The sequence below is a fragment of the Macaca nemestrina genome, chromosome 2 (genome assembly GCF_043159975.1).
Source record: "Macaca nemestrina isolate mMacNem1 chromosome 2, mMacNem.hap1, whole genome shotgun sequence".
In the NCBI taxonomy this organism is placed as follows: Eukaryota; Metazoa; Chordata; class Mammalia; order Primates; family Cercopithecidae; genus Macaca; species Macaca nemestrina.
The window spans coordinates 6,881,427-6,893,530 of record NC_092126.1 but is presented as its reverse complement, the minus strand read 5'-3'; the positions used below and the strand labels follow the sequence as shown (position 1 = coordinate 6,893,530).

Below are 12,104 nucleotides of genomic sequence, written 5' to 3'. Positions count from 1 at the left end.
TCCTTTAACACAGGACGCTTGTGAGGTTGTCCGTGTTTGTGGGCATTTTAAACATCATTTATGGTAGCCGAATCAGATAAACCTTATATGGCAAGTTTTATCTGTGTTCGACAGTTTAACCAATATAAGTAAAGACTGCTCTATTTCTACCTTGCTACCTTTCCCCTGCTTTTTCACTGTTCCTCTCACTCCAGATCATTTGTCCTGTCAGATGGAAATTCTGACTCAGCCATTTTCTCTTTCCCAGTAAGTTACCCATTTACTCTGTGGTCGCTGATAATGATGTAGATGGTCTGTGATACTAAAGTGGTACTTCTGATGTGAGGACTTACATCATCTCAGCATTTTCAAAACCCACTTGCCTGCAATCTGGTGTATCTGCGGTTAGCTATAACGCATCTGTTTGCCAAACAAGTGGTTTGGGTTACTGGGGTTTTCATTTAACTTTGAATTTAGGGGATTAGAAAAAATGTAACTCAGGAACATACTTTGATACATTGCGTGAGAATGAAATGTTGGGATTCACTCAGTAGTTTTACTTTTCAAAATGATTCTTTGCAGTGTGTTTATTGAAGTGTGCATGTGTTGTTGGCACACAGTTAAAACTTATACTTACTACCCCTCTTGTAAAACTATCGATGATGCTATTATAGAATTTAGTGCTCCCTATTTTAAGTTGCTACATGATAACTGAATTTACTTGTACAGTTGATACTAATAAAACATTTCTTTGCAGTGAAGAGCTGGTATAATTTCTCCATTCTGATAATGAAAACTGAACAACTTTTCCTATTTCTCTCCTTACATTGCTGCTCAGGAATATTGTTGACAAATTTGGGACCACATGTGGGCTTTACTTTTGTTAACGTTCAAAGGAGCATTATGAAATGAATCAATAAAATTGCTACTACTACTGATTTTCTTCCTCGTAAATATTTCTTATATTTACTGTTTAGATGCTTATATTAGAATAAAAACATGTATCTGTCTTTATTATGAAATTGTTTGAAGAGGATTATCAGGTTCTCCTTCATGGAAGACGAATTGGAAAAAACAGAAGTGTTTAAAAAGGAAGATAAGCTACATTGTAATCCCATAGTATATTGTTAATGTTAGAATTTTAATTATCCTTTCTAGTACCTTCTAAATTTAAATTGAATAGTCAAGTATTTCAGCTATAGTCAGGGTATACTATAGGGAGGCATAAGATCAGCCCTAGACTCAGCCTATAACATGGAGAGTACATTTGGGACTTAACCTGTGCATTAACCCATATGATATGCTACATGGATAGTTATCCAACAGACGTCAGAATATCAGTTGTTTCTACAAAACACCTACATATACTCTGGAGAATGTGAGTGCTTTGAGGCTGGAACTAGGAACCTAATCACCAGAGGTTGGCAGATTTTGTCCTTTCGAAGACAGTTTTACTTCTGGTTATCAGAAAAATGGGCTGTGTTTTAAAGTAAAGGGGGTTTCCAGTGGCTGAAACATTTAAAAGGAGTCCAGATGATTGCTTGGACAAGATAAGACTGAATTTGACAACTATTAAAACCCTTTCTGATAATGTATCTATAATTTTAATGAAGTGATAATTGGCATCTTTTTATGAACAGGGACTGAAATTTAGAAGTATTTGAGGAAACTAGGAAGCCTAGTCTGCCATTTAGGACCATTATTATTGGAAATGTTTCCTTGGGATTACAGATTCTTGATACTCTTGACAGTTTGGTACTGTAACCAAGAAGGTGACTTTAGCAGGTCAGATATTTGGAAGAAATTTGCAGAGGATCCTGAGTTATACTATTCTGGTGTTTGTAAAACTTTTTGTGAAAAAGGCAGCTTTCTAGCTGTAATGTTTATTGTAGGATAGTTAACCCCGAAAATGTCTTTCTGTTACTAGAATTTCTGAAGGATTTTCTCCTTTCTTCTTCTTCTTTTTTGGATATCAACCTCGAGTTGTTTTTTTTTTTTTCTATTCACTTTATACTTAATTTATTAACACTTTTTAATTCTTGGGATGATTTGGCAGTTTGCAACTACAGGGGAGTTCTAAGGACGTGGGGCAGTTTTCTGAAACCAGTAATTCAGGAGACTAGCTCCAGATGGTGCAAATTCCTGCTAGCACCTTGGCACATGCTGCTTTCTCTGCTTTAAATGCCACATATATCTTAAGCACCCCATTGCATTGTTTAGCTGAACAAATATATCCATATGTGTACACACATTTTTCTTGATTCTGAGCTCTAATCTTAACAGTGCCACTCATTTAACTGTGTGATCTTGGGAATATTACTACAAATCTCAGAGCCATCATTTCTTTGTAAGTTGAGTGATCTGTTTAATTGTGGCCCAAAGAAACGAAGAATTGACCACGTGCCTGAGTATATCACTTTTCTAGGTATTCTAGGATTCTATTAGGCAACATATCCTTTCATTATAATAAATCTGAAATTCCAGGTGAAGGAATTTACTGTTGTTTGAGGTCGTGTTGATAGACATGTAGCTCCATAGCCTTGTTTCAGATAAGCTGGAGGATGTGGGTGAGTCAATATGCTGGATGGATGTGGGTGGAAAAATCCAACATTTCATGTTATGTCCTGTGCACTAGCCATCATTGTTCTAAGGATCTATCTTTTTCACAAACATTTATTTGAAAATCATTATCCTGGGCCCTGGGCTAAATGTTGGAGATAAAATGATCCATAATATTTTTCTTGCTTTTCAGGATCTAGAATGTATGCTGGGGAAACATGAGTAAAATTTTTTAATAGTATAATTAGTGCTACAGTACTATCCTGTAAACTACGTGCTATGAAAGTACTGAAAGAAAATAATAGATGAGTCTGCTGCATGTTTGTGAGTCAGCTACATAGGTGACATTTGAATGGGGTCTTGTAGGTTGATTGTGAATTTTCTAGATGGTAGAGAGGTGGATGGGTGCTTTGGGCAGATAGAACACAGTGATTCCCTCACCGCCATCTGTGTAGTAATGGTGACTAAGCTTCTTGCCCATTTGCAGGGCTCTCCCATTCTCTGTGTTTCATTCTCACAACAATCAAGCAATCAAAAACAGAAACCAAAACCAATAACCATAAGAATCTCTAAACAGATGAAATATTGGTAAATATTGCTTGGTTTTTAGTCATCTGTATAAGGTGTAGAATGAAAATCTTCGTCTTTCAGAAAGGAATTACAGAAATTCTGTGCGGACTTTGTGGACAATTTAGTAGTGGGATTATTGTACTAAGGATAGTAACTACAAGACAGTGAATCTGATTTAATTGTATTATGGATCTCTGTTTAGAAGGATCATCTATCTCCCAGACAGGTGGAGTATCATGGCATATTGGAAAGAACAGGGCATTTAGAGACTTAATTAGAAAAGTAGCCCTGCCGTTGATTACTTTGGCTAGTAACAAAATAAATGAAGATGGAACACCTATTTAGATTATTTGCTTAACTTCAGCCAAAATTAGATGCCACTACCCTCCCACTGTCATACTGTAGTTAGATTTTGTTAATTTCAATGACACGAAAATTTTAGAACACTAGAAAATGGAGAAGGATCAAAAGTTTGTGTTACCCTTTGTTCTCTAGTAAACGAATTGCTCACACATTGCTTAAGTGTTCTTTTGTTTTCAGCCTTGAGCCCGAAAGTGAGAAATTTTAGTTATCAGTGATCAGCAACTCAGAGCTATGTTTGCTTTTATGGGGCTCATAATTGGGGTATTTGAGTGAGCATAAGAGAGTGTCTGCTGTCTATAGCCAAGCATCTCTAAGCTCCCTACCTGCCCTGCTGATGGGGGTGGAGGAGGGGGTTGGTTTTGCTAATGGTATTGGTGGTAGTGATACTGATGTCATTTTGTTGATCTCTGTATAAACATTGCTGAGGCTGAGAATGTAGAGGATTTTTCATTAGGATAAGCTCTATTCAGTTTCTCTGAATCCCATTTCTCTTTTACTCAGATAATTTTATTAGAACTTTTAATAAAGAGAAGAAACTCTAACCGATTAGGGAGACATTTCTTTTGTAGGGCAGCATAAGAGTTTTACGAAATATGTTTATTGTTTCAAAGTGTCATTAATATATCTTAGAGACACGAGTCTAAAATTTAACAGTATCTTCTCCACCCAAGTGGAGGGAAACTTGTGGATGTTGAAAAGAGGGTTAGAGAGAGAGATGAGGGCAAGTGGTAGGTCCCAAAGAGAGATTTCCCTTGAAATTTCTCACTGTAGTCACCACCTAGGGTGTCCCATAGGTTACTTAGGAAACACTGAAAGAATCGGAAGGATGGGGTGATGGGAAGAGGGCGAGAGATGAGAAGGTGCTTAATGGGTACAGTGTACATTATTCAGGTGATGATAACGGTAAAAGCCCAGACTTCACTACTAGACAGTATATCCATATAACAAAGCTGCACTTGAACCCCTTACGTGTATACAATTAAGGAACTTTTTATTGCTATTTTTTTCGGGTGTAAATATAGGCTGACTGTGATTGCTAGAAGTCTATTTTTGGGAGATAATGAGGCAAAGTAAACTAGGTCTCATTTTTATTTGCGTTTTGGGGGACCTGGAAACCACTTTCTCAATGTGCCATCTTTACTAAAATTTACTTTTATCCTTGATTTTAAAGAACTTAATGCACATTTATCTTATTTTAACTAGTATTTCATAATACCCCCTCCCCTTTTTTTCCCCTGATACTCTAAGCAGAAATATCTGGGGCCAGAAGAGGTGGATTTGATTTCCAGTTCATTTGTTTTATTTGTTGGGTAGTCTTGCTCAAGCCGTTTTATTTCTCTTGAGCCTTAGTTTCCTTGTAAATAATGGGGATGTTGATAAAGCCTTTATCCTCAGATGGTTAGGAGGAATACATGTGAAAGTGCCTTGTAATCTATGAAGTGCCGTATAAATGTCAGTTGTGGCTGTCTGTTATTACCAGACTTTCACAAGACAAAATGTATCTCTTGAATATCTTTCTTGTTCATAGTAGATGTTTTCATGTATGTAGAACAAAGGAAAGCAAGCATAATCCCTGCTTTCAAAGCAGAGTATGTAGTCCATTTGCTATTCGTAGCATTTACATAAAAAGAATAATTCACAAAATTCTACCATTCTATAAAAGGGAAAACAGACATAGGTGAAAGAAATAGCCTCTTGTTAATGTATTATTAATCCGGGCATTTTTATGTGGGTGGAAGCTTGTAAAGATGAATCATGGCAATTGTAATTTCAGAAAGTCTTAGGATGTAGGTAAAAGAACAAGGGAAGGCGAATGGCTTTTTTTCCACTTCCTTTTTAGGTTATGTAGAATTAGTTGGGAAAGCACTGGGAATGTGCACATTATTTGGATAATGTATGAAAGGAACGTGTAGCCACTCACTGAATCAGAAATTTCTGGGTTTGGTTGAAATAGTACTCATTCTGCTTACTTGACTGAGGTGAAAAAAGGAGTTCTTGATAGCAGGAGCACTGTTCACTGTTTAGATTTAGTTAATCTTGTGCATAGCTTTTAAACTTTGGAGCAGAATTTGTTTAGCAAAATGTCCCCCACTAAGTTTTCTTCTCACTGGCGTTGCCAGTATAAATACAAGTTAAGTTCTTGATTCTTGTCCAAAATTTGAGACTGTGTTCATTTAGTGGAAGAGTAAACAAAATTTCTGCTGCCCTTAGGGGTATGTGTGTATGTGGGGGATGTGGCAGGGGTTGGGAGGGGCACTTCTGTTTGTCTCTGAGAAAAAGATAAGGGAATTCTAAAGACTCTTACCCCATCACTTGTCAGTCTGAACCACCTCTTTGAAACAGGCTTTCGAAAGATTATTTTGTTTCTGAGTGAGAAAGAGAAACTTGCTGTAAACGAGCTTTCTAAAATAACAATCTTAAATATGTTTTATGAAAAATGCTCAGTTTACTTATTTCTTTGTTGGTGAAAGCTGAGAAGATCTTAATCTGGTACTGTTAATGCCTAAGAAAAAAAATGTTAAAGACTATTTTAGGCCTCCAAATTTGTCATTTGGGCCAGAATTTTAAGAGACATTCAAATCAATGTTGGTTTGTTTTTTTCTCTTTTCTTTTAAAATGTTGAATTATTAAAGTATACAAATTTTGTCTCTATTTTTCTACTAATTGCCAATGGTAGGGCAGACAAGGGTGTTACCTGTAGAAGGAGAACGAGTAGTTCTGCATCGAAGTTTATGGAAAGCTCCTACAGTTATTGGTAGGGAATGGGGGAGTGGGCTGTGTCTGGAGCTGGAGGGGTGAAGTTGGCAAGCAGATGTACGGTTGGCGTGAGGTGGAGCGGGGTGGTGATCACCCGATTTTCCTTGGTACGTTTCAGGTAAGTTGTATACCTGGAATGCCTAGAGAGGAACCAGTTCCTCATGAGGGTGCACCGGGGCTTTCCCATCACATCTCTTGCTGTAATTCCCTTTGGGGCGTCTGTGCCCCAGGCACACACAACTCCAGAATGGCCTGTGGATTTTCATCTTTTTGGCTTTGTCCATAATTGGCCTCTTTGCCAAGAATGTTTACCACTTCTGTCCATAGGAATTTTAACTTACCTTGAGATACATTTGGTGTTAATTACTTTAAGGTTTCTTGATACAAAGTTTCTGGATGCATTCTGTTTAAATCACCCCCACTTCTTACATCTACCCCCGATTCATAACAAGCATAGCTGCTCCAGTGTTTATGACTTCAAAGAATTTTCTTTAGTACAACAAATTGTCTTTAGTACAGTGTTTATTAACTTACATTATACTTGTTTTCCTCTCTGATATTTCACCTCATTGATGGCTTGGAGATGACTCATTCATCCTGAAATAGAGTTCAACACATGTTTATTGAGTAAATGAGTGTTTATTAGTTGCATACGATGCCATTCATGTATTTAGGGGGAGATCAACATCTCAATGAAAACCATTCTTTAAGGAAATGGATGGGGGGTGTATATATGTACATATTTATGTGTGTCAGCTAGTCATCCTTTCTGTTTCTGAGACCTGCTCGGCCTATTGTAAATTAATTCACCGTATACTAATTTGTGTGTACAGACATCCCTCATTTTATTGCACTTTCCTTTATTGCACTTTGGACAAACTGTTTTACAAATTGAAGGTGTGTAGCAAGCATTTCTTAGTAATAATGTGTTTTTAAATTTAGGTATGTACATAACCTGTTTCGACTGAATTCCGTCGCACATTTAATAGACTATCAATAGACTATTAATAGACTATAGTGTAAACATAACTTTTATATGTTCTAGGAAACCAAACAATCATGTGATTCATTTTATTGCGATACTTGCTTTATTGCAGTGGTCTGGAACCAAACCTGCAATATCTCCAAGGTAGGCCTGTATTTAGATTAACATATCATTGAAACTCCTTTAATGAGAATGGGGATAGGGTTCTAGTTTTATGTAGTTTGTTTATTGCTAAATTTTTTAAATGATATTTGACATATCTTATGTGTGTTATGCTGTCATAATAGCAGAGTTTAATTCTGTTTATGGCATTATTTTCTCCCTTTCTCCTACTCTTGTTTGACTTTATGATCCAGCTTTTTTTTTTTTTTTTTTTAACTTCTTTCGATTAATGAGCACACGTTGTGTGGAAGGTGCAGAGTACACCCACCAAGTCCCTGCCATGAAGAGCTTGCAGCTGGATAGGAAAGCAGCTGTGTGCTCGAATTTCAGAGCAAAGTGCATTTTTTTCTGTTAATGCTCTTCTAAGCAATGAGGCAGAGTTGCACGGCTTTTAATGTTCAAAAGAGACTTAGCCACCATCCGTAACACTGGGAAAATGGGCAGGGGGAGAGCCTACAAGACACTTGAGATCTGGGTGGGAACAAAGGAGAATAGTTGTGTAATTGACTATGGCGGGAAGCTCATTTTAGTAGCAGGCTGGGAGTAGTAGGAGACATTGATAGGGTTGGCTTATGGCAAGAAGGTCAGCCTGAGTTCTGGATGAGTGAAAGTAAACATAGGAGGGAAAAAGTTTGAGAAATGGGAAGGTGAAAGGTGGTTCACCTTAAAGGTGCCCACAGGGAAACGGGGGGAGACGAGTTTATGCCGTTTATCCTCAGTGGACTGTTTATACTGTTTACATCAAAGGTAGAGGAGGTTAGAAAAGGAGAAAAGTTCTCTTCAGGCTCTGAGCTTGGCCTGGCTGTGAAATAGTTTCTGTAATTCTCAGTCTGGTTACCGATTTACAAAGTTGACTGGATATGTGATTGTTTTCCAGGTTGTACTAGAATACTGATGCAGGGAATACAGAGGCAAATCTTGAAAAAAAACTAGAGTGGGTTCAGAAGAAATTATATATTGGGCAAGTAATATTTCAGCATAAATGAGATTATATGTTTGGAAACTCCTAGTAAACTCTGAAGGGCTGAGTCAGTGCATTTGACAGTGCAGCTCTGTGTGTATGTGTTTGTGTACTTCCTCATAATCACTGAAAACCTTCTAGATCCTCTTGACTAGCTCAGGCCCTGCTCTTATCTTTTGGGTACTAATTCACCTTCTGCAGATTTAGGGACAAATCACGATAATAGAATATACTTTAGTCTTGCTGTTTAGATACTAAGAAATCATTATGAGGAGTCATCAAGGTAATCAGTAATTCATAAATTTCTCACACCTATTATAATGCGTCAAGCCATATCTTCATGTTCATTGTTTAGCAATATGTGCTATTGACAACATGAAATTAAGTTAATTTAATTATATAACTTAAAATGTAATATTTAAGACATTTAAAAAGCACAGGAAATAGAGAAACCCATGAACCTACTACCCGCATCAGATGTTAATATTTTGCCTTGTTGTTTGTCTTTTCTGTTTTTGCTTTTGAAGCAGTAGAATGGCTTGTGCAGCCAAGGCACTCATGCCCCTTTTCTTCTCTCTGGAGAGAGAACTACTGTTTGGAGTTAAGTTTGTGTCAGTGCCATATTATTAAAAAAAATTTTTTTTTTACCATAGGTATACCTGTCCACAAACAGTATATTTTAATGTTTAATGTTCTGCTGCCTAAAGTTAAGAAATATTTTTAAAATTATTGTACTTCTTCACATGATTTTCCACATGGAAAAATGTAATAATTTCATAATTTTTAATTTTAGTTAGCATGGTGTTCAAAACATAGAAAATATATTTTTGGCATTAACGTTCTCACCTAATAACGTAAATTGAAGTGGCTTTTAAACTTTTTGTAGTCTATAGAATGATGTGTGTTTCACATTTTGACCTAGTACCTATCATCTCTGTGTATTTCTGTGATCTGTGTATATTTATAATACTGGAAAAGTTTCCCCAAACTAGTTTCCTGTACTGTGTGTGATCGATAATAGTCCCTTGGTATTTGTGGGGTAGGGTGTGGAGTTGGTTCCAAGACCACATATGGATACTAAAAATCTATGGATGCTTCAGTGCTTGGTATAAAATGTGTTAGTATTTGCATATAATTCATACACATTCTACTGTATACTTTACATTGTCTCTAGATTACTTATAATATCTAATACAGTGTAAATGCTGTGTAAATAGCTGTTATACACTGTTTCGTTTAGAGAACAATGATAAGAAAAAAAGTGTGTACATGTGCAGTACAGCCACATTTTTTTTTTTCCTAAGTATTTTTTATCTGTGGTTGATTGAAACCATGAATCCAAAACTCAGGGCTATGAAGTTTTGGATATTATTCTGTTATTCTCTAGACCATTGACTTTTAAAATGCTTTTCTCAGGCTTAGTAAATTGATTTTTTGACCTGATAATAGGTTGCCACCCATAATTTGAAAATCATTAAGATTAATCTTAAAATTTGATCTAATCATAATCTAAAATTAAGACTGACTTTAATATATAAGCACAAGCGTTTCCAGTATAATAAAGGTGTTCTAAATGATAGGTCACTGTATTAAAATAACATTCTTTACACAAGATTTGATTATATTTATTTTAGCTGATTCATTAATTTTTATAAATTAAGTCCATGTATGTCTTACCCATTTAAAAATCAGATATTAATTAATTGAAGTGTTTTAGAGAGTATATACTGGTTAATGTAGAATATTTTCTTTCCATCCATTCTGACCATGGTTTACCTGGAGGGAAGGAGGGCCGTCATTGTGTCAGGGAAGGGGAAAGAGCTCTTGAGCTCTTGCTGGCTTAGACTTTGACGCCAAGCCCTGTCACCAGTGAACTCTGTGCAGCCTTAGAAAATCCCTTCTTCCTTCTGGCTTTCAGTTTCCTCACTTATTAAATGAGGATGCTATCTAGCTCATCTTGAAAGTACTTTTATTCTGTGAAATATAAGGTAACTAGGACCTGGGCTTCAAGATATTAGAATTCGTTGAGAATATAGCTGATGAAAAAGAACAGGGCTTTCTGTTCGAATTACTGGTTTTGCTGTTACGTTTGAGTGAGGATTAAGCAGATTGTATTCAGTTTAATGTAGTTCTTGGGCAAGAATTATTCCTCTGTTCAAAACCATTTCAAAATAATCTTGACCTCCCCAAGATCTCCCTCCCTTGTTGTGGCATTATCCCTCAGTAGTGAAGGACACAATTATGTTGAGTGTATATGTGAATATACGTAAGTGCGAAGAACAGCAAAGGAATGTTCTTCATTCTGTTTCAGTTAAGTGTGCTCATAGGCAAATCCAAAGCTACAGAAAAAAATCTACCACTTTTCCTAAGCTCTAGGGACTGTTTCATGAGTCCTACTCAATTGCAATAATCTGAGGCTTTGGGGAGGTTCTTTTTTTTTTTAAACATGAATTACATGCTTGGAATAGAGTGAGAACATATCACTTAAACTACACGTTCTTAAAACAGCACTTTCCATGATGAATCCTTCATGTTTTGTCTGTCTGTATATTTACGAAGCAGGAGTTTAAATTGCAGCTTGGGGTAAACATGGATGTTTGAGACTTATTTCTTCCCATTTTGCTTCTAAGAAGACAGGTCAGGAAATACCCTTGCCTGGATCTTCAGGTGGAGGCAGAGTTGGGGCGGATTCCTGGTTTCTTTCAGGCTTCCCATTTTCTTTTGGTTTGTAGATTATTTGGGGGCAGCCCAAGGTTTAGAGGGACCTAGAGACCTAGTTCCAACTCGTGTCCCTGGGGATTGACCCACTAAAGAATGTTTAAGAAATTGAGAATTTTTAAAGTAGAACTCTGCCCTACCTGAGGGACTAGTGAAAATATCTTTTTCCTTCAGAGACACCAGGGTGGACATAAATTGCTGGGAGAGGATCGTCTGAACCACAGAGAAGTGTAGGTTAGATTTCTTTTAACACCTCTAATTACGCAGTAACCCACTTCTCTCTCAGTAGCAATATGCAAAGCATGATTGATACTTCTGTTATTTCAGCAGCACTTACCCTCCTTTTATGGAAGTGGATTGGAATTTCTAGACCTCTGGAATCTGATTCTCTAAGTGTTCTCACCTCAGGCCAGGGGCCAAGGCTAACCAGTGTTTTGTGACACCCTGTGCTTGGCACTAAGCAGGATTTTTGTGACTAAAGACTGCATACTTAACTAGTCACTATTTTATGCATTGAGAATTATGAAGTTTGTCATTCTGAAATATTAGAATTGATTTTTTTTAAAGTAAAAGAAAAGTCCTTCCCTTTGTATGTTAAAGTATTACTAATGAGCCTTCCTGTCTCTTTTTCCTCCTTCATCTTCTGTAGTGTGCCGAGATTTTGCTGTCCTGGAGGACCACACCCTGGCTCACAGCCTGCAGGAACAAGAGAGTGAGTAATACCTCTCATTTCTGCTCCTTCAGTTTTCTTTTTTTAGTGGTAGCTTGAGGCTGGTTTCTTAGGGCTTAGGTAGGGAGAGAGCACAGTCACTTGGCGTCACCATCCGTACATTCTGAAGGATTTCTTTAGGCAAATGATGCCTGGGTGAGCAGTGAAGTTTCGGGCATGTTTAAGTAAGACAGGCTGCCAGGGATTAGTAGACTGCTGCATCTCTAGGAGGAAAAGAGGGGTTTGAACCTTTTTTCTTGCCTTTTGTTGTAGGAGGGACACAATGGTTGTAGATTTATCTGGGGTGCATGTGTAGAAGAATCTATTCTTGCTCCTAGGAT

General features: G+C 37.0%; 1 protein-coding gene across 5 annotated transcripts in view; it reads left to right on the top strand.

The window, feature by feature from the left end:
• The window catches only part of LOC105470854 (coiled-coil domain containing 50), a 99,305-nt gene that overhangs the window by 47,282 nt on the left and 39,919 nt on the right, over nt 1-12,104 (top strand). For all 5 annotated transcript variants that reach the window (XM_071090653.1, XM_071090652.1, XM_071090654.1 and 2 more), the window contains exon 2: nt 11,704-11,766. In XM_071090653.1, coding sequence (XP_070946754.1) covers nt 11,704-11,766 — 63 coding nt within the window. The remainder of the gene's footprint in view (nt 1-11,703; nt 11,767-12,104) is intronic.